This window comes from Talpa occidentalis, unplaced genomic scaffold, assembly GCF_014898055.3.
Source record: "Talpa occidentalis isolate TD23 unplaced genomic scaffold, MPIMG_talOcc4v2.1 talOcc4.13, whole genome shotgun sequence".
In the NCBI taxonomy this organism is placed as follows: domain Eukaryota; kingdom Metazoa; phylum Chordata; class Mammalia; order Eulipotyphla; family Talpidae; genus Talpa; species Talpa occidentalis.
In genome coordinates this window covers 12808298-12831773 of record NW_023601322.1, presented here as the reverse complement: position 1 = coordinate 12831773, position 23476 = coordinate 12808298, and the positions used below count along the sequence as shown (strand labels likewise).

At 45.1% G+C, this 23476-nt stretch overlaps 1 protein-coding gene across 2 annotated transcripts in view; it reads left to right on the top strand.

Annotated features, from left to right (window-relative positions):
* Positions 1 to 7625, top strand: part of WDR7 (WD repeat domain 7) — a 286826-nt gene extending 279201 nt beyond the window's left edge. The window contains exon 29 of one of the 2 annotated variants that reach the window (XM_037508477.2): positions 4445 to 7625. In XM_037508477.2, the coding sequence (XP_037364374.1) occupies positions 4445 to 4648 (204 nt within the window). In that variant the 3' untranslated portion in view covers positions 4649 to 7625. The remainder of the gene's footprint in view (positions 1 to 4444) is intronic. The other variant, XM_054694021.1, reaches the window with a different exon arrangement.
* The last annotated feature ends 15851 nt before the right edge of the window (positions 7626 to 23476 follow it).

Genomic DNA, 23476 nt, shown 5'->3' with positions numbered 1-23476 from the left:
CTCTTTTTGTCCAAGGGCTCACCCTGTCTTTGGTTCTCCCAGTGGGTAACCACAACACTACACGTCACACACTGAGGTCCCACAGGAGTCCACTAGGTGTCCATAAACTGGACTCTTACAGACGGGTACACATTCCCTACCAAAGAGTTTCCCTACCAAATGATTTTTTCACTCATGCCTAATATTGAAATCCCTGTTACACCAATGGTACAAATCTTCCCTTACCTCCTCTTCTCTGGACATCCCAGGGAAGTGTTCATGGAAAGCCACACTGGGTGTAGAAGTGCCAGGTGCCCACCCAGACCCCACTCCCCCGGAGCTTGTGTTTTTCCTATGCTTTCTCTTTTGGCATAAACAAAACGAATCTCCTTTTTTTTCCCCCTTGTTTGCTAATTACATCTAATTCCTTATATAAATGAATCCTTCATAAATTAGCCACATTTGAAACTTTCCAATACTTCCCTGGATTTCAAAGTGGTAAACCTTTTCCCTCTTATCTAGATGTTCAAGTTTCTGTTTGAGTATGTTCATCCCTTCTTGAATATTTTCCTGTTTCTGTCCAAGTTTCCACCCAGCTCATGGATGGAATTATGGTTAGCCTCTTTTCTTACTCTGGAGCTCAAAATCATTCATTAGATGGTATCGTTCTGAGATATCCTTTTTTCACCTTTAGTCCTATCGTTCAGGCTCCTGCTATTGTCTCTGGTCTTTGCCAAGTACACTTAAACCCACTGGCCTGTGCATGTTGCTGTGCACACAGTGGGGCTGTACTAGCCCTTACTCCATAACCCCATCTACTGCAGGGGCTGCGTTCACCAGACGGAGCACCAAAGCCCCTCAGGCAACACCCAAGTCTTTCTGACCTCTAAGCCCAATGCCAGAATTTAAAATGCACCTCATTACTTAAATGCTTACATTATAAGCAGCTTGGTCTTGAAATTTAAGTGGAAGGCACAGAAGCATCATCTGTTTTATCAAGGAAAGATAGTAAAACCTCTTTCAGAAGGATACTGGGTTTTTATTTGAATTCAAGTCCAAAAATCCATATTGGCTCTCCACCACCCTCCCCAAACAGCCTTATCTGATTTATTTAAATACATAGTGTTTAGTTCTAATGATGTATGATAATACTTTTATATTATTCCAGTAAATGTACTGTAATATATTTTGAGAATGTAATGAAGTCTTATTTATACAGAACCTTACAAAAGCTATCAGCTATTAAAATCCTTGATGAGAAATGAGTGTTAATGAGAAGTATTGGTTGGGTAATTACTCAACTGAGACTTAGTCAAAGGTTTATGTGCAACATTACTTAAACTGAGAATAGCATTAAAACACTTCTTGATTTGATGAATTACATTTGTATGTATTTCTGTGTGTTCAGAAAGTAATCTTCACAGAACTGGTTCTGTGAAACATTATTTTTAAAGGAAAGGGTAAGCTGTATCTGCATTTTAGTTAGTTTACATCCTCAACTTTCAGGTGATGTAATTTAGCAATCTTTCAAGTCCTTGGATTCGCCAACCTCATATTCCTCAATTGAATATTCACTTCAGTATATACACTGGCATTTGAGCAAGGAGGTTTTTATTACTGAACTGCATCCACAGTTCTCTCACCTAAACTTTACTATTATCCTCCCACAAATACATATTTTCTTTCAGAAATGCTAATAATAAATTAAATAGACATCGGTTTCCAACATCTATTTTATTTATTCAATCATACAAGTGAGTACTATTCAGTCCTCTAAAAGGAAGATGTAAATCTATAGACATTAACACTTAAATGAAAAAAAAAAAAAAACCAAACAGATTATGAAACTGTCCCTTAATATGAGCCTGTGATTTTAAAATTCCTTAAAGCTGTTCTCCTTATGTGTTTGTATACTTGGAGGTCTGGACAGGTGGTTCCCAAAATATTATTCATAATCTCTGGGAAGTGAGATTGCATGGAGTTTTTGCTTTCTTTATTTTAATTTTCAACAATGAGTATTGCCTTTGTGATCGAGAAAAAGTTAATGTTAGGAGATATTATAATCATTGTAATCACATATGTAATTACTTTATTGCATATATAATTATAGGTGATTTCATTGATTCAAGCCTCAAATTGCCCTTACTTTCACATAATTTGTAGCCAGTCACTGACAAGAAAATATTAATATTAAATAACAAAATGTTTGATTGTTTTGATGTGACTTCTTAAGAGCTTTCTGAAAAAATTAGTACTTGGAATTCACCTCTGAGTTGAAGAGGTTATAGGCAAAGAATAGTCTGAGGAGCAACAAATTATAGTTAACATGGGAGTCTTCATTGTTCAGCTCCACGCACTATTACAATTATGCACTCAGAGAATTTCACATAGTCCTGTTAGGAAGCAGGGAGGCCGTTTGCCCTGAGCAAGAAGGCATTCGTTACTGTATCAGATGATTTACCAGTCAGCTGAGGGATAAAGACTCAGCCTGTAAGAGGGACCCGGGTACCATAATAGACGTGTTTTTGAAATCTTTCCACCTGTAACATTCCAATGAGATATTCTCCCCCTGCCCCTCTTAGCCCTCAACCCATTTCTTAGCCTGTGTAGCTAAATTTGAAGGCATAAGGGGTGCTCCAAGCATTTTGAGCCACCAGCAAAAATCAGGCTCCATACATATTTTCACAGAAAATCCATAAAGAATAGAAACGGGAAAAATGAGATTTTTTTTTTTTTTAAGAGCACAGGATGCCTATAAATGCCAGTTCTTTATAAACAGCAATTTTCAGGATCGTTTGGATGGATTCTGAGGGAGGATTAAGTTATTACATACCGTTACTTTTTGTACCATTAAGAGCTATGAAATCAAACTCTCCATCCTTATTTACATTTCAACTATTTGGGAAACTCAGGAAGCAATAAGGCCTTGATTTTTATCTTTTATGGAGTTTGGGGGAGGGAGGGAGGGAAGGTAGAAGGATGACAGTGAGGTCCTTACTGCCGGGCTTTAAATGTTAGCTGAACTTTAACAGAAAGAGTTAATGATAACCATACATTTGGTTTTAAAATGTGACCTCGTACACTAGTGATTTTTTTTCACCTCAGTGTTGTGTTCGGCACTATTATTAATGCAGGAAAATCAGTAACATTAGTCATCTTAAAAGGGTTATTACTCAAGATGATTTAAATTGTGAAAATGTCAGTGGGGCCTGCATGCATCCTGCTCCGGATGCCATGATTTACGCCCTCTGACACCATCCCGCTGCTGAGCGGGGCCAGGAGCGGAGCGGCGCGCGCTCTGCACTGATCCAAATGCAGAACGTGGTATCAGCAACGGCCCCTCTTAAATGTCCTAGGGTTTGCCAAGGTTTCATATGTCAAGCATTTGTGTACATCGGATTGTAATCTGCATGCTTCACACAGGTCCCCAGATCATACACATGTAGGTGGAGGTTTTACTGGAGGGAAGAATTGGGAATGAAAATTGGTGCAAAGGAAAATGTTATCCCTGAGACCTCTTTCCAAATGTGCAGCGAGCACGCAGGGGGCCCACAGCAGCACGGCAGATGTGGAGAGAGAGAACGCTAAGTAGTAGTCCTGCCCCACGGGGCCCTCTGGCTCAGTCACTTGGATGACAGTTCTCACTCAGTGTCTTGTACTTTGACCCAAATGCTTCATGAGCCAGAACATCCATGTTATCATGCATTATGGGAGAGGATTAAGCGAACTTAAAATTTAAATCAAATCCAGAGACACTATCAACATGCAGAAACTTCTGCCAGATAGAAATGCACAGTAAGTTGAAGTGTGCTCCCGTCCCCAGACAGCAAAACAGCACACCCCAGACTCAGGGCACAAGATGCCTACAAATGCCAGATTGCAGCTGATTTTAGAGTTTTCCAGAGACTGATTTTTTTTTTTTTAAGCAGATGAGGAGTGAAGGTGTTGGCAGGGGGAGGTGGGTGTCGCGGGGTATGTTTTGAGCTTTGATTCAGTAACCGATCACTCTAGCTACTGCTTAACGTGCCTCGTTTTCTTGAACTCATGAAAATTCCCAAAGCTTGTCTTCATGGCGTCATCCTTCAGGGGCTGCAGTAGGCGCTGCTGTAAGAACCAGAAGGCCTGCCCCTAGAAATACCCGCAATTGCCCGATATCTTCTCACTGACTCATCTTATTAACATCCATAACTTAGCTCCCTTCTGAAAGATCGATGGCCTTTCCTGTTGTCAAGTTCTGCCCAAGTACCATTTCTCTGGATTGAGGCATTTCCTGTCACAGCACCCCAACACTCTGCGGCTCCGCTGAAAGCCACCCTTTAGAGGTTGAAGAAGAGACTGTTAGATGCCCAGAGCGAGCACTGTGGAGGAGACAGAGACCGCAAGCGGGTGGCACTTGCCTCTCTCTGCGGGGTGGGGAAGGATGGGTGAGGTCTCCAGTGACGATGCCCCCTGTCTCTGTCCGCAGATGAACACCTCGCTGTTGGGGAGCATCGGCATGCTCAACTCGGCCCCGCAGCTGCGCTGCATCAAGACCTACCAGGTGCCCCCGGTGCAGCCGGCCTCCCCTGGCTCGCACAACGCGCTGCGCCTGGCCCGGCTCATCTGGACCTCCAACCGCAATGTCATCCTGATGGCGCACGACGGCAAGGAGCACCGCTTCATGGTCTGACGCGGCCTCATCTCACAGTCCTCTTGCCGGGTCGCCACCGGTCCTCGCTCTGCCTCTGCCGCAGCGCCCACCCTGTGTCCTCCAGGCGCGGCTGGCGCTGTCCCTTCTGCAAAGTTCCCGGGCGGCTCCTGCTCGTGCCACCTGCTCATTCCAAGGCGTGCACCCCCCCTGCAGGATGCGGCCTGTGTCTCTTGGTCGCTTTTCCCCCCTTCTGCAGGTAGGGGCGGCGATGGTCCCTGCGAGCCAGTGCTAGTGTGGCCTGGGGCGCCAGAAGCCCCCAAATCAATAAACACTGTGATCGCATTTCCCCGCCCAGATGAGCGTTTTCCTCCAGCTAAAGGCCACCTCTGAAGTGCTTGAACCTAGTCGTGTGACCGTGGGTTTTGGAATATTGGGGCGGTCCCAATTACTGGAAATTACTTTCCTTTGACTAGCTACTGTTGTTTACCAAAAGGATTGTGTTTACGTGGGTTTTCTTTTCTTTTTTTTTTTTTCTTTCTCCTTCTGGTGAATGCTAGTAAGTAACTTATTCCATCCAATTTCCCCAGGGCTCAGACACTACCCTCTTTATTAACATTTACTCAATTTGAGACTGATGAGAAAATCTCCAAAAAAAATATTTTCGCCTTGCGGAGAATACAGTTTTTCAGTCACCTGACCTTCTAAAATGCTCATATCCTGCTTAAGTGATCGTGTACTTAGTAGTTTTTTTTTTTTTTAAAAAAAATCACTACTTGTGATGTAGTTAATAAGATTATCCAATAACTCCGACCTTTTGAAAAGGAATTCTGTAATAACCAATTTCAGGTGTACAGCTTAGACGTAAAAAGACTTGTGTGTCTATTGCTTACAGACCTTTGTGTTTCAGAAAGCTCTTACCCGGTCCCTCCAGAAACCACATATCCACAGTTCCCATATGGACACGCGGTCAGTTATCATGTAATAGTTACGATTCAGCCTTCAAACTACTTACTACTGACCAATTAAAGCAAAACTATGACAGCGTTAAGTTTAAACAAATATTCTAGAAAATTAGGAACTTTGGCACAAGCATTCAGGAGTAAATATAAAAAATACGAGAGCTCTCAGTCAGTTAAGCAAACACTGCAATGAGGGTGTTCATCCCACTTCAAAGTAAGCTTTAACTAGATAGTCTTCTTCTGGCAAGTGATGCTGGTTCTTCGTCCTAGTCGTGGAAAAGAATCCATAAAGTAATATCTGGTAGACATTGAGCCTCACAAACCTTGACCTGTATTTAGTTGGGGATTTGTTTGCTCGGTTGGGTGTTGACTGATGGGGTCAGTTGGGCAAAATGGTTTATTAAGTGCAAACACAGAAAATGATTTATTAAACTCAGAGAAAATAAGAAGTTTCAAAGGAACCAAAAATAACGGGAGCATTTAATTTTAAAAGCATAGATTGTCAGAATTTATGTAATATCCCCCCCAAAAGTAGGATCACCGTCCAGGAACAAATACATCTGTTATTTTACTGAAACAGATTTTTAAAAAACATGTTAAGAAATTAAGATCATTAGAACGACTCTTTCGTATTGATATGAAGTATATTATTTCCACTGATGGCAAACCTGTATTATTCCTTGGTTTTAGACTCTGGGTGTTCTTCAAAAAGTGAACTTATGCCATTTGCATGTACATTGTATTTATAAAGATTCTCTCTGTAGTGTGCAGGAAGAACAAAGAACTATACAGTTTAGGCTTTGTTTGTTTGGTGAGCACAGTGTCGTGTTCGGTATTGATGCAGCAACCTGAAAAAAACTACAGTGTGCTTGGTTTTTCCAGTGGGTTCCCCAGTCTTCTTGCAACTCAGCACATGTCTACTCTCTGATGCTAAATTGGGGTTAATTTCTCCTAGACTACAAAGCTGTTTTGGAATGATGAAGTAAAGGTATACCTTAGAGTTGTTGTGGGGTGTTGTTTTTTTTTTTCACGTCCCATTCCCCAGGGGACAGATGTGAGACTAACAGATGGGGCACCCCAGCTGCCCAGGCAGCACCCAACACAAAGATTTACAGCAAGGCTCTAAGGCAGGATGGGGACTGAAACTCCTGGACAACAGCAGAGGCCCCCCCTCCCTCATAGATTCTGTCTGCACAACCAAAATTAGAATATTCCAGTTGTAAAACTCGGGTAGATGATATTTGATGGTTAAAAGTAATATTTGCATCTTATTAACACAGGTCTTTCCTTGGCTATTTTGACAGCCACAGTTCCAAATTTCATCACAGCTTAGATTTCTCAGCACTGAGGTAAACTTTGAATTGTCATTCGAGTGTACAGTTTTAGTGTTTTATTGATTTTGCTGGCCTGTATTTGGACCTGTCCTTGTAAATGTAGAGACATATGTGGCTTCCTTGGTAATTTACAAGCAAAAGATGACTTGATGTGACACCCGTATGAAAATGTAATGATTGAAACTCACTATGTACAGCAAATGAATTAAAATGTCTGCCTCTCAAGACATTCCTCGATGATTCCAGTTAATAGATTCTCTATGTGCTGAATGTCCCTGTGTACATATGTGTGTTAAATAAAACTCAATTGTAATGAAGATTGTTTTTCTCACAAAAACATTGCTCATTTTTCTTAAGCATTTCTTAGTCAAAATCCATATGCCTTCCACCCTCCCCTTTTGAAAGGTACCAGATTAAGCTTTCTATTTCTCGTTCTTCATTTCCCTGGAGAACTAGCTTCGGGAAAGGCAAACTTGCTCACAGAGGACAGCAGAGCTGTAGAGAAGGAAGTCCCTCTAGAACACTGCCCAAGTGTGAGAACCAGAGATGTTTTCCTACCAGTAACTCAACAGCACCCTCTGTAGTTTGGGCAAGGGAATTGTGTGCATGTTGCTTTTTATCTACCCTTATGTACCAAATTATATCTTGTCAGATTTGATGACAAGGGTTGGCCACTGGGATGGGGAGGCTGGGCTGAGATAATTAAATTCATTTCATTTAATACTTGGTTTGGAGTTGAATTTAAATCCCCGAAGTAAAGGGTATAATTGGTTTTCAGGAAAAAACAAAATAGGCCATCATTGCTCACTGAGGGTTATATGTGTAAGAGTGAATGTACTTTTTTAATTTTCAGATAAGCAGAACAGGATGAACTGACACGGCCATCAGGTGACAATTTAATCTTTAAGAATGTGGTAAACATCAGAGTTGACTGCAACATCTTTGGCCTTATTCAAATGCCCAGTGTCCATCCCAGGAATTGTTTGAACATCTGATGACATAAATGTATCCTTATAGGGAACATTACAAAGAGGGGCAGTAACAGTTCTATGTGATTGGTGATCACATAAACTGATCAAATGTGGAAAGGGCATGACATTAATAGGAAGGTAAAGCCAAGCAGTGCTGGGTGAACTTTCACCTTTCACCCCTTCGGCTGACTGACAGAGCTGAGTGTTGAAGAAAATCAATACTTTGGAGCCAGGAGGGAAATATTTCCAACCTCTAACTAGAGAATGTATTTTGACAAGGCCAAGATAATCCAAGCTGCATGGGAGAAAGAGAAAAGAAGACTCATTTTTAAAGCTTGACACTTCAAGGTGTTTTTGTACAATGGTTTAGAGATCGTCAATATGTACAAATACCAAAGGTCAAAAAGAAAAGCCAGAAGAATTTCAAAAATTAGATGTTCAGTTCTTTTTGCTGTTTACAAACTGAAAAGGAGTACGATGAGTTTTGTGTTTGTATTATTTAAATGCATCTAGCTCACAATTATGTGCTTTGAGGTAATCATCCCTCTTTAATCAAACCTGAAATTTAATTGAGGCAGCGGTATGAATATTGATTGCCTGAAAGGTGTTCAGATCACTTCCTGTTCATTTTGGGGGAGACCTGAGTTTTTTTTTTGAGTGGTTTCCTCGTTTTATGCTAACATTTAAAAATCTTGGTTTTTGATTCATGTTGGTCCTGCCATGGTGGCCTCATAAATCTGACACTGTTCTTCACATTTGGTTCAATCATTTGCATGAGAAAAGAGTTCATGTACCTTTGGAACTCGAATTGTTCTAGTTTCCCAGATCCCTTTAAGCAAATTACTTATAAAAGTATTCTAATTAGTGTTCTAAGTAAGAAGTATATGCACCTCTGGGAAGAAGGTAAGCAATTCACTCTTCCCAGCAAGATTAGAGCCATTCATTCTGTGGACAGATACCTCCATCAAACAGATAGAGATTCTTTTCTTTCCTACAGATAAGAAAGGGTAGAAATGCAATGCCGCCCATACCTTCCAGCCAAGCTCAGGACAAAGGAATCTGAGTACTCTTACTCTCTAAAGTAAACCTCTATTTTCTCATGGATGTGCATTATCAGGCCTGCTGTGTATATATGCTATATTGACAGTGAAAATATAGCTTCATTTATATATCCTCTTACTCATTATAAAATTCCATTCTAGTCCCAGAAGAGAGCCGTGGCTGGAAATTTTTTGTTTTGTTTTAAAAAGAGAAGACACCAGTCAAGACTCCTTAATATTCTGAGATTTCCCAGAGAAATTCAGGATGCTAGCACATGCCTGCTTTGTAGTGGATATGTTTTACATTTGTTGAATCCATGAGATTATGCCTGTGAAATGCTTGCAAGAAATAAGCACTTGGTAAATGTGGGCTAATACTTTTAGTAGATTAGAAGTCCTTACTGAGCACGGATAAATGATATTATAAATGACGTGTGTTCTTTGGAAGGCATTGTTGGATTTTTGTTTGCTCTTGTGTTTTTATCTCTCTCTAGACTTTGATAATAGGTCTGGACATCTCACCTGAAGAGGAGCTTGTATGGTCTACCTGCATTCACCACGCTCTTCAATATGTTGTTATGCATTTCCATCTTGCTTCTCACCAAAATTTGTTGGCAATGAGTAAATACCAAAATATATGCCAGTTGATGGAACTGGTTGATTCTAGCTATTGAAGTTGTGACTGATTCCTCAAAAAGTAATTCACTCATTAGATTTAGGACTTATTAGCATCAGGAACCACTTTGAGTTCCTTATGTATCTTCTCAATATACTTCTATCAAGATTTAATAAGACTCTAGACAAAGTATCATAGTTGAATAAAATCACCAAAACAAAAACAATGTGTAAGTTCTGTTGCCAATATCTTCTTGTTTTGACTAATGTCAAACTGATTTAGCACTCCACTTTACCCAAATGTGAAATGTATTGTCTAAAATTTGACATATCCAGAGACACCTTGTTTTAGGAAAATTTTACGAATAATTTAAAAAACACTGCACTGAAACATTTTTATTGAGTCTACAAGCATTTATTGAATCTTGATATATGCCAAGCATATGATCTGTATTCTATTTTCCTCTTGCTAATGAGCTCACAATCTAACAAAGGAGTGAAACACTATGGAACCAGTGCTAAAAACAAATGGAAACACAAGGAGTGATTAATTCCATTAGGGTGGTGTCAAGTTGGGCTTCGAAGAGGGAAGCATTTTGGCTGGACCTTGACGAATAAGTGGGCCTTAAGGAGAATAGAAGGGACATTAGGGGGTAGGAATATATGAAAGCCCAAATTATGATGTGATCTGAATGGATATAAACTACTTCAAACCTTCAACCTGAAGGGCATTGGGCACCACTGAGAATCCATGTGGCTCTCCATATTCAGAACCTCCTACCATTACAGAAAATAAGATTCCTTGGCCAAAGAACACTTGAAGTCCACAAGGCAAAAATTCATTATAAGTCCTAATAAAAGGACTTTCAAAATAAAATCTTTAAAAAAAATCATCCAAAGCCCTAATGAAAGATTTCTTTGACTTTTATTATTTCAGCTTTCATTTTCATTTTTTAAAAAAGCTCTTTTTGCCTTAAAAATAATTTATATGTCTTCATCCTGTATTCTGTATATAGATGGCATGGTGTGTTGGATGCCTGCCACACATGCTGCCCAGAGTTCCACCCTTCAAATTCCACCCCAGGACATTCTCCCAGCTGCTGTGAGTGTTGGCATCTAGTAGTTCTCTGCTGAGTCCTTTTCTGGAAGTTGCCTCACAGTCAGAAAGTCGTCTTACCAAACTCCCTCTCTTGGAGGTGAACGCATCCCATGATGGACAAGGGAGGAGGTATAAAGCCTAGCCCCTAGCTCCATTTCAGAAAACTCTGGAGGGCCATGCCAGCTCCAGATCTCCCCATAGTATTGTCTGAAGCCTTCATTGAGCTGCATCGCAGTAAACTTCTCTCTAGACCCAGCCCTGCTCACTTCCCTATAGACGTTGGTCCCGAGAACTCTGCTCCATAGACTTCCTATATGCAGAGCTCACAGTCTGCATCCCAGAGAACCCAACCTGTGACTGTTGGTACTAGGAGTGGCCCAAGAAAATTGGATCTAAAAATGGGATTTGGAAAAACAGAATGGAGGTTTTTCAAAAGATTAAAAATGGACCTGCCATATGACTAGCAATTTTACTCCTACTCTACTATCCAAAGAATACAAGAACACTAATTCAAAGGGAAGCATGCACTTCCATATTCGTTTCAGCACTATTTACAATAAGCAAGGTATGGAAACAACCTACATGCCCAAAGACAGATGAGTAGATTAATATGTGGTATATACACACAATGGAATACTACTCAGCAATCAAAAAGATAAACTCTTGCCATTTGTGGCAACATGGATGAAACTGAAGGGGGCTCTCTTAATGAAATAAATCGGAAAGATCGAGACAAATGCCAGAAGGTGTCATTTATATGTGGACTATAGAGAAACCAAGCAAAGGGTCAGATAAAGCCCAACTAAGAACTAACCCTGGAAAGCTCACTATAGAACTGAAGTATTGGGGGGCAGGGGCAGGAGCAAGAACTAAGTGAGAAAGCTTTGGTTGTGGGTGCTATATGGTAATAGCATCTGAGGGGGGTAGAGCCTATATTTCTAAAACACAAAAATTATGTAAAGCAATGTCATCTCAATTTTTTTAAGTCTGTCTGCCCCTCATTAGCTAAGTAACTCTCCTGGTGCCTCGGTTTCCTCATCTGCAAGGTGGGAGTAATCATCACGATCATGGTCTTGAGAATGATCATGGTCTTGAAATAAGGATTAAAAGAGAAATGAGTTAATATGTATAAGAGCACTTAGAACAGTGGCACAGAATGAATATTCGATAAGTGCTAATTCTGTTTATTATTAGCATCCTAAGATATAATTATGAGAATTTTTTTTTAGGTCTTCTGCTTCATTTCTTGCTTCTGTGTTATGGGGAAATATGTTTTTTCAATTAAGTTTTTTTTCCCTCTGTTTTATTCCTTTCTTCAACCTGAATCGAAGTTCTCACTTTTAAAAAGTGAGGAGAAAGGGGTGCAAAGGAACTGACATTCCTGAATACTTATTATGTGCCCAGTACTATGCGAGTGGCATCTGCTTAATTCTTAATCATAAAAGCCTTGCATTATTATCTCCCCTTTACAGATGAAAAAAATGCAGGTCACAGGAAGAGAAAAGAACAAAATCACAAACTAATCAAGGGCATATCTAGTATTTGAATCCCAGGCTTCGTTGCCAAAGCCAAACCTCCTCTGCCCTTCCAGGTCCCCTCAGACAGCAGGAGCCAGAGATCATCTTCTAGAAGCAGAAAGAAATGTGACAGAACAGAAAGCGTTTGGCTCACTTAAACCATCATTTTTCTTTTCCTTTGGATTTATGGCCATTGTGCCAAATTTTAAAAGGAAGGAAATTATGCTGATCTTCAGTTGTGAATAATATCACTATTTTAATGTGAAATGATTGAGTTAAAATGTGTGGGCTTTAAAATGTGCTGCATCGCACAGAGTGATTTTGTTGGAACTCAAGAACCAGTGTTTTCTCTTATGAAATGAATATCTTTGGGAAAATAGAATTTGAGTTCCAGAAATGGGCCCTCATTCATCGATTTTTCAACAGCATTTGGTCGGAGCTGCTGGTCAGTCCCTGACCTGCTCTCTCCTTGCCTTCCTGGGGGCCATGTCGGTCTCCTCCCATCTCTGGGCTGCTTTTTCTGGCACTTCTTCCTTAGAATACTCTTCTCCAGAGAGACATTTTCTTACAAGTGGAAAGTCATCGGCATATGAAACACTCAAGAAGCTTAAGTTTTAAAAATGGAAGCAAAATGGAGAAAATTATATAATAGACAAAGCAAAGGGAAAAAAATAAAATAAAAATGGAAGCAGAAAATCAAATTTTTAGTGTGCATCTCCCATGTGACTTGAACTCCCAAACAGAAGAAATTTATTTACCCCACCTGGCCAGCATATCCAAGGAGGTCCCCCGCCTGGATAGGCCCCTTTATCTCTACTGTCACATACTAGATTTTCATAGTTCAGACTCCCCCATCCCTGATGATCTCCTTCAAGGAAATGTTGGACTATGTCAGAACTTTCTAGAATAGGGGCCTCCCCAGTGGCACAGCGGGTTGAGCGCCACGCTGTGAAGCTGTCGCAGCCTCTGCAGCGTGGGTTCGATTCCAGGCCAGCCAGGGAGCTACCCACATGGGGCAGACCTCTCCTGCCTCGCCCGCTGCTCCCCTCATTTGCCTGTTCTTTTATTTCCAGACCATCTGCTCCATATCACCCACCTCCTCCCTACCCCCGCATCCTTAGCTTTCTGCTGGTTGTTCCTAAAACCTTTAGGGAAAGGGAATGGATGTGGCTTACAGAAAGCATCAGTGAGTGATAAACTGCAATTAACCATTCCATTTGTTTTAACAGCTGGAGCAGAGGTAGATTAGATAGTCTTAATTATCTGATGCAGGGAGGACCCATTGTGAGTGTAAAGAAAGGCCAACCCATCATCCCTATATTCTGAGTGGATTGATTATATTGCCTGAATCTGCAAATAAAAGAATTAGAAGGGATTTGATAAGAAAAGAATGTCAGACATTTGATATACATGATTTCATTTAAGTCTCTCAAAAATTCTGTGAGCTAGTCTATATAATATAGGTTAGAAAACTGATACAAGTTAAATAATAAGGTCACACAGCTAGTTAAGGGGCAGAGCTAGGATTCAGATCCAAAGTGCTCCCTTGTCTCCATCCCCAAGGCCAGTTTTTATAGCAGCTGAGGAGACAGGCTTCATTTTCATATTGACTTCAATAAAAACCAAGGATCCCAAAACTCAATGTTCATCATTTATTCCACAATGATTCATTGAATGGCTATTATTTTCCAGGCATTTCTAGAGAAGGCCAGATTAATACAGCACAGGTACTCACATTGTTTATGCATCTCAGAAACTCTCTAGCGGATGGGGTGTATTCTGCAGAGTCCATTATACATACCATCAGTGCATGCATGCACGCGCACCAGCAGCCTCTTCCTTCTGATGATTTGACCTAGCGCAATCCTCCATGCTTGGGCTCAGCCCATTCTCCGTGCTGTCCATGGCCACTGCATCTGGGTAGCCTGCCTTGGCTGACCAGGACGGCCTGCTTTCTAAAGAGTCTCCACGTGACCTTTCCTGGACCCCCCTGTGCCCCATCTAGCCTGACTTCTTTGCTTTTTTTTTTTTTTCTCTTCCAGCCATTTTCTCTAGCACCTTTATTCCTAGGATCCAAGCACAGCGGGGGCATAGAGGAAGAAGGAAACCAGCATCTGGCCCTGCGAAGGTGTCCTCTTCCTGTAGATGAGACAAACATCAAACTGGTAGGTCTGGTAAATTCCATTGAAAATAAACTTGTTCATTCCTCTGATATTTATTGAACATCTGCTCTGTTTCAGGCAGTGAGTTTGGTGTTGGGATTACTGTGGAGAAGGACACAATTGTAACTCCCATCTTTTAGGGTCTGTAAGACAGGCGGTCCCTGGGGCAGGAGGGCAAACCACCCACATATGATCCCATTGGTTATAGACACAGGGGAGGGCTAAGCCCTACTACCCAGAAAGGCAGGTGGCAACGTCAACTGCAGATCTCTGAAGAAAAGGAACCAGCTACATGAAGGGCAGTCTAGATAAGCAAGTAGCACAGAGGAAATCCCTGAGGCAGACACGGGTAAGTTATGTGTGTCTTCACGGGACAGGGTGGAATTGTGTACACTGGGTAGTGTCACACAGGCTACAGTCAAGGGTGCTTAAGGGGACTCAGAAGTCATTGAAAAGTTATAAATTGGGAGGTGTGATGTGATTTAGCCAGAAAATTCCACTGCCTTGTGGAGATTGGCTTGGTGGGTCAGGAAGAGTTGCAAAAGGGAAACAGGATTTATGTATTCTGTGTCACAATATTGCCACAAATTTAGTGGTTTAAAACAGCACACACATTTGGGCCTCCCTGGTGATGCAGGAGTTAAAGTCTCAGGGCTATCAAGCTATGGCCAGCCACAGCGGCATGAGTTTGATGCCTGGCCAAGTTCCTGAGCCCCATGGCGCAGCAGCCCTGTCCTGACTCGTCCGCTGCTCCCCTCAGCAGTGTATTATTTCAGGAGATCCACCTGTTCTGCTCCCCATTGTCTCTGGTGTGTCCTCTCACCCTCTGCAGCTCTTGCCCTACATCCCAGTTCTTGTATGCAACAATAATTAAAAATAAATCCTTAAGAAAAAAAAAAGTTTAAAAGAAAAAAATGTAAATAAAACACCACACATTTTTGATCTGACAGTTTCTGTGGACCAGGAGTCTAGACCACGGCTTGGCTTGGGACCTCTGCCTCAGGTCCTCCCGGTGTGATCAGGGGCCGGCTGGGCTCTGGTCTTGTCAGACCTTGCTTCTGTGATGCTCATGAGTTTGTTGGTAGAATTCAGTTCCTCTGGCTGCAGGATGGTAGCCTCGTTTTCTTGCTGGGCCTGCCCTCAGCTCCCACAGGCTTCCCACAGTTCTCTGATACCTGGGTCTTCCAGCACAGCCACATCACACAGAGGTTGGCATTATGAGTGGATCTTGAAAGATGAATCAGAATTGCCTAGGGAGGAAGGATATTCAGGTAAAGGGGAGGCTGCGAGTGAAGGCACCAAGGAGGGAACATGGACGGTGCAGCCAAGAGTCAGCAAATGCAGCCAATTGCTTACCTAAGAGCCACGTCTCCCTTCTTCCCTGATGATAAGCCCGGACGTGCTCCTGTTCTTCATGCCACATACCCCACACTCAGGGGCTGAAGCTTGGCTGATCTAAGCCAAGCAATGTCAACTCCATTCCTGGTGGTGATCAGAAAGGCCCTCATGCCATTCTGGCCAGTGAGACATGAAGGGGACATTTGGGAGGGGTGCTCCCCGTGACAAAGGACATTCAAGCTGAAGTTTCTCTTTGGCTGCAGCTGGATGAGTTGTGATCCCTGGGACCACACTGGCCATCTTGAACCCACCTGAGGTCCAACCCAACCCATGGAGATTGCAGAGTCGAAAGATGGGGATCGCTAGAGTCTTTGGGGACACCAGTGGGCTTCTAGAGCAGCCACCCCTGCAGTTCTCCACCTCCAGCTCCATGATGTATACAACCAACTTCCCCTCTGACGCAGCCTCTTTCAGCCAAAGCTTGAAAACAGACTGTGCGCCGTCTCCAACGTGGTGGGACATGAGCAGGGGTGATGTGAGGTCTCACAGCTGGTGCCAAGGGTTTGGTTTTTCGCTGGGAGGCCTGGGGAAATCTCGATGAAGCTGAGGGAAGGGGAAGAAGGAACATTCCTGTTTCTTGACCGATCCTGATAGCAGTGTGAAGAACAAATAAGAAAATAGAGGGAATCAGAGAGAGATGGCTGCAAGGCCAGTTGGAAGGTTCTGAGAAACAGAACTACAGAGAACTGCCAACACCATGAGGAAGGACAAAGGGAATTTTTTTTTCTTCTCGACGCAGGATCTCTGGGATTTAACAGGTTTGTTAAATGTCAGGAATGAGGGAGAGGTCTGGGTTTCCCCAGGTGGATAACTGTGTCTGGCTGCCCAGACCACTAGCCCTTCTGGAAAACACCCGACACAGCGCCTCAATGCCTTTGTTACCACTGTTCTCTCCCCGTGGGAACTTTAGGCAGTGAGTTCCCATGCCATGAGCCCACCTCACAGCATGACAGCTATGGAGTAATCAGACCCAGTTTGCACCCTTTGGACCTGCATTGCCTTGATCAGGACCAAAGCCCCAAGAGGCAGAACCACTTACCTCACAGGAGGGACAGGCTTTCATAGGCTTCAGGTGGGGCTGGGCCTGGGTGCTCAATATGTATCCCAACTTTGAGGGTGCTGTTCCCTCAGGAAAGGCACCAAAGCTGGCAGGCAAAAGGCCTGGTGCCAGGCCCTGACCCTGAAAGGAGCCATGTGCCTATTTGGGGTCTTAGTTTTCCTCTTTGTCTGATGAAGGGCTTTGAAGAGATGATATCAGGAGACCAGTACGGTTTTCTCATATGACTTGGAGTTTTTTGTTTCTTTTGGGGGCAGGGAGAAGTTAGGGAGCTGCTGATCAGTTCCATGGACACAGTAGGTGGTGATGAAAAGGATGTGCTAGAGCTGCTGCCATGGGGGGCAGCATTGAGAGGGTGGATTCAGGATGCTTCATTTGGCGTAGAACAATGCACGCTTACTTTGGCTAGTTACATTTCTCTTCACATAAAATGCTGAGATCAGTTTTGCTGAAGTTCAGAATCTACTGGGCCAGCTAATTTTACCATGCATTGATGAGAGTTTGCAACTGACCTAGCTCAGGAGACCACACACAGTAGGTTCTTTTTTTTTTTTTTTTTTTTAAGATTGATTTATTTATACAAGAACCAGGGTACAGATTCGCGGGAAGGTGAGAGGATTCACCAGAGCCAGAGCGGGGATCAGAACAGGCAGACTGAAGAAATGCACTGCTAAGGGGAGCAGCGGGCGAGACAGGAAAGGTCTGCCGCGCCATGTGGGACCCTCGCTGGCCGGCCGGATGGCACCAGCACTGCAGAGGCTGCGGACAGCTTCACAGCACGGCGCTCAACCGCCTGCACCACCAGGGGAGGCCCACACACAGTAGGCTCTTAAACAATGTGCCTTGTTGTGATGTCCATGTACTCCTCTGTCGGGTCTACTGATGCCAGCAGCAACATCTCAAACCTTACAGACACACAGATTCTACTTCACGCTGCAGGCCTCTGAGAAATGGTCGGATGGTTTGGTTCTATGTTTTCCTGCTGTAACTTTTGTGTTTGGAGATTTGTGAAGAATTCATTTTGATGTATCCAAAATGCATGCACCATGAAAAACAATTAGCATTAATACTGTAAAAGAAGGAGATCAATAAATAGATTCGTTTTTAAACTGTAATAATTTATTTGCTTTCTGACTTTTGGGAAATACTGCATCTTCGGGTGACACGTCGACCAGTAAATAGGGAGCTGCTGTGATTTGTGAAAGGAAAGGCGGCTGGGATGCAGCACACGGACCCCGCTCTTGCTCGTGACACCGACGGCCGGCCAGCAGCCACGGAAAGGGAGGGCAGTAGTCCTGTCCAGGAGACAATGCAGCCGGACAAAGTGTTCGTCAGGCCTTTCTCAGCCTTATCCGCTTCCCAAATGCAGCGCCCAGATGGTACAAATTAAGGAGATCAGTGCACCAAAGACGGGTAGGGGCACACCTGGCGTTCATCAGACAATGAGCAGAGAGAGGGACGAACTATTAGAAGAGCTGGTGGGACTCTCAGATGAAGACAGGCTGCTGCAGTGACTCCCAGAGCAGGAGGGCACAGGAGAAAAGGTCTAGGTGAGGAAATAGGAGGTAATTCCCACAGGGAGCAGGGAAAGGGATGCAAGGAAAAGGGGGGGCCGCAAGGGTCCCTGGCTCTGCACTCACCGGGGGGACAGAGGCTGCTCCCATCACCCATTCTCACCACCACAAATGAAGGACAATGACCTTTCACCCCTGTGCCCGGGACGCTGGGGCAGGCGCACAGAGCTGAAGAACTGAGGGTTTGCTTAATGGAAAGGGGTGGTGGGTAGGGTAGAGAGCCAGACAGCAGCCTCCCACGGGGTGTCACTGGGGGAGGTGGTGGGTAGACAAGGCAGGGGCACGTTCCGTCTGGGAGGAGAGGGGCACCAGCTGGGTCTTGGGCGTTTGGACAGACAGATGGCACCAACGGTGCGCCCGACGGCCGTCTGCGTGGCAAAAGGCAGCCTGGCACAGCGGAAGCTGCAGATGGCCAGCGGCGCCCGCCCCTCCCTCCGGCCCCGGGCTGGGGGCCAGCGCAGATTACATTTTAAGGTGATAGTCATCTTTGACCTTTGGGACCTCCAAGGCCGCTGGTCATCCATCTTAGAGCTGCTGACCAGCAACCTCTGGGCTATTTTTATGGCCAGCAAACATTGCCCATTGATTGGATTGATTGAAATCTGCATCTGGTTTGTGGGGAAGGGACATGGTTTCATTACTGAATGTGCAGCTTCGTCTTCTGTTATTGTCTCCCGCTCTCGCCTCCTCTTCTGTGATGCGGGGAGAGGACACACACAGATACACAGACACACTCACACAGCCACCGACACCGCGGCACACACATGGACATACACGGTCACATAATCGGACACACACACCACACAGCTACCAGCACACAGTCAGACACAGACACACCATTACGCATGCAGACACATGCCACTCACACACAGTGCACACAATCACAGACACACCACTACTCACACACACTCCACACACTTCAAACACACACACACTAGGCACACAATCACAGACAGACACACACACAATCACAAACAGACACAAACTCACCACATTCTTTTCTAGCAGATTTCCTGGCACTGTGCTCACTTTCCTGTCAGAATTTAAAGGGATCCTCCAAGGAATTCATTTGAGAGGAGAGGCAGGTTCAGTTCAAGTGGAGTCCACACACACACACACACACACACACACACACACACAGAACACACCCCTATAAAAATGTACAATTAAGAGCTTGCAGTATAAAAACACACAAAGTGAACCTGGAATGAAAATCACACATGATGCTTTGGGGTGGAATTTGAGGGCAAGAGTAGCCTCTCGTATTTGTGTATCTGGAAGGTCGAGGAGTGACGGCATGACTCACAGTCAGCAGCTGTAGGCTCCCCTGCACCCGCAGGTCCAGGTCCTCTTCCTTGGCTGCTCCACCCCACCCCACCCCTGTGCCCCCAGCTCCCAGCTTTGAGGGTGGCCCTAGGCTGCCAGGGCAGAGGCTGCCTGGAAGGGGCCTGCCAGGTGGGGCTGGAGCCTGGGGAGCCCTTTCGCTGGGCGCGCGGGGTGGTTGGGAGGCTTCTGTGCCCACAGGGCAGGGGCCTCAGTGGTGGCCACAGGGGGCCCCCCGCTGTGGTGTCACCCTAAGACTCACCCCAGTTGATGAGAAACACTTTCTGTTTAAGCCTTTGCTCTGATGCCAGATTGAGGTCAGACTTCAAAGATCAGCTACTGAAAACGAAACAAAATAAAATGATTTTCAAGGACATTTCATTAGTGGGAAATGAGCCCAATGGCAGCTGGGAGCCTGGCAAGGACCCCAAGGGCAGCGGCAAGCAAAGGGCCCTGGAATCTACAAGAGGTGGGGAGGTGCGGTGCTTCCAAGCTGCTCCACCCCAGGGTCCAGCCCCGCAACCACATGGTGCCCTCCTTGTTCACCTGGATCCTGCTCTGCTGACTTGGAGGTGACCAGGTAGTTCAGGAGCAACGTCTAGAGCCTTGGAGTTGAGCTGATTCAAACCAGAGCTGGTCCAAATCCCAGCTCCATCCCTGTCCCGTCATAGTCTCGGGAATTACTTCCTCTGCTACTCACAACTTTCCTTTCTGTAAAGTGGACAGTGTGATATTTATCTCCCATGCTACTTGTAAGAAACATCCAAGCTAAGGTTCAATGCCTGACACTCGCAGATCCGGTAAATGGGCATCTGGCCCGGTCACTATGGCAGTTTTGTCCACTCCCTAGTATTGGCAGTTTGGGTTCAGTGGATTTTGCTTTTTACACTGGGATGCACAATGGTAGGATGTTAGCAGCGCCCCTGGCCTCTGCCCACTAGATGCCAGTAGCACCCCCTGCTGTGACAGCCAAAAATGTCTCAGGCTTTGCCTAGTGTCCTTTGGGGGACAAAACTGCCTGACTGAGGGCCCCTGTTCTGCAGACGGGAGACCTAGCCAGGCCCACGATGGACTGGGGTGCAGAGGCGCTGCCTCTAGAGATAGCTTCTCCCCCTATAGGCTGGGGGAACTCAGATAGGAATTTTGGCTGCTATGGAACTGGTCCCATTCTGTAAAGTGGGGGTGATGGCGCATCCACCAAGATGCTCGTAAATCAAGGGATGATGGGTTGTGACCATATCCTTAAGTTGTGTCACCTGATTGTAAGACATTGCCATCTTTGGAACGGTGGACCCTGAGGCCAGGGGTTTTGTCTGGCCAGACTGGCGCTGAGTGCTGAAGAGTTGGGTGCAAGGAGGTGCTCAGGAAGGGGAGCTGAGTGAGGAAGCAAATACTCTGTGTGCTGCTGCGGGGTCTGGTGAGCTGAATGGGGCCCTGTGACTCCTTCAGCAACGAAAGTCGATAAAATTGATTCATCTGTGACCCTCTGACCCTGCAGCAGGGCTGTCACTGGGAGGAATGCACTGGAGGCTTATCACAAACCCAGCTTCCGGCCATGCTCCTGGAGAGCACCGGGCCTGGCCAGGCGGCCAGGGAAGCTGCATTTGGACAGGTTCCCCTGGGAAACCAACTCAGCTGCCCGCCACCTATGCTATCACCACATCTGCGGCCCCCAGAGCCCCTGTTACAGCAGCTGACAGTTTCCCAGCCTGTCCTGGCTGAGGCAGGGGCCTGCAGGACGATACTCCTACCCCTCCCAGGGCATTGACAAGTGCCCAGGATCAGGCACCTCACAAATAAGCAGATCTTCCCAGCAGGCTCAGCCTCCACTTCTCCCAAGAGGCTGAGGGAGGCCCATGTATAGCCCAGCCCAGCCCTCCCCAGTATGAGGAGTGCTGGTGCCTGAGGTCACCCATGGCATCTGTGAGCTTTTATTCCTAAGATTTACTTGCGGATTTGCTTTATTTATTGGCTTGGTTTTGAGAAAACAGCTGAAGGGGACACCAGGATTTAGGAGTGTAGGTCCTGTTTTTCAAGGTCACAGAAAAAGTCTGAGACCCTCAGATACAAGCCGGGTCCTGACTGCCCCTCAGGCTCTGTTGTCAGATCTGTGATTGTCTTTGCGAAGTGGGCTTTCCTAGGGTATAATAGGTCCTTGATAAATTCTGATTTTAAATGAAGCATAATTCTGGAAGCTTGTGAGCAGCATCTATGCTTCTTCCCCCCAAACCACAGTTGCCTGCAAAATCCTCACTGCAGCTTTAAACCTGCTGAGAAGCACCTCTGAGAGATTCAGAAGTGCTCCCCCACCCCGCCCCCAGACTAAGAAAGGCCTGGAAGCCTCTAAGGAGCCTCCTTCTTTCTGCTTATTATGCAGGAGCCCACGAGCACCACAGGAACACAGCCCTGATTACCTCCATTTAAGAACCCGACTGTGTTGTTGTCCTTTTCGCTCTCCAAAAGCCCTCGTTCGGCTAATCAGGTGCTTAATCACTTCATTTGGTTACACCCTGTTCTGCAACCATTCCAGGCCAGGTAGGTTCACCACTGATTCCAGCGATTTCAAGGAGCATTCTGGAGCCCTTGGCATCATCTTCACAGGTTTTAATGGTACGCAGGGGAAACGAGCCGGCAGAGAGACAGCAACTTGAGCCCCCTGCAAGTCTCTCTACGCTCCTTTCCCTAGGCTTTCTCTGGCATTCTCTAATGGTCTCTTCCTTCACAGCTGTTCCGCCATCTCTGCATGACACCACCCTTACATCCCTGGCCTCTAGGCTCAGGTGTGCACACCTGCACATGCACACACACACATGCTCAGGGGTCCCTAGTCAGGCAGTGTGCCCCACACCCCCTCACCTTCTTCATTAACACGATCAAGGCCACAGATGATAGCCACAGAGGCCAATGATGTAGAACCTGATCAACTTCATTTATCCTACACACCCCAAGACTTATTTAGGGCTCAAGAGCATCTGACTGTGGCTTCCCAGCAGCAGCTGGAGGGACAGAGACAGGATGGAGCTGAGTTATGGCAGCCGGCAGCCCTGGGGGAGGGCAGAGCAAGGGGAAGCATCAGGGGTACCTGGAGACCAGGGTGGGATGGCACGGAGTTTTTACAGGTGGCCCACTTGCCAGACAGAGTCACACGTCCAGTTGGGGCAGGTGGCGCAGGTGGGCTGGAGTGGCTAGAGTAGGACTATGATTTCAGAAAGAAGGCTACCTGAAGTGCATGTCCACTCACACTCCTGCTACCTGTGAGAGGTGGGCTGGATCTGGGTTCTGACAACAGAAGAGACACCTGGGTGGAAGCCAAAACCGATGACATCTCGATTCAACCTCAGGGGGGCAGAACTCTAAAGGACTCTAGGGATCCTCTCATTTAACCCCCAAAACCAAGACCCATGGAGACTTCTTCTCCATGAGGGTTCTCGGCTCGATGGGCGCAAGTGCCCACTTTATATGACAAATATCTTGTAATGGCTTCTTAGCTATCTTAATATTAAATTTAGAGATAAAATAACTTGCCTACATCCTAATAAAAAATCAATATCATCCCCTACATGTACTATCAGGGAGAAATAAAAGGGAACGAATTCATCATGAAGGAGCTCAATAAGCAGATACATAGGCACAAGTCCATGGAAAGACAATCTCCAGGAGTGGCAGGGCCGGCAACGCAGACAGAGAAATGTGCTGCGTTGGTGACTTAAATACCTTAAGTGTGCTCGCTATTGATTATGTGATTGTCTGAGATGGTTAAACAACTCTCGGTAAAGTTACACTCATGACAAAGTACAGTCCCTCCTCTTTGGGGAAAT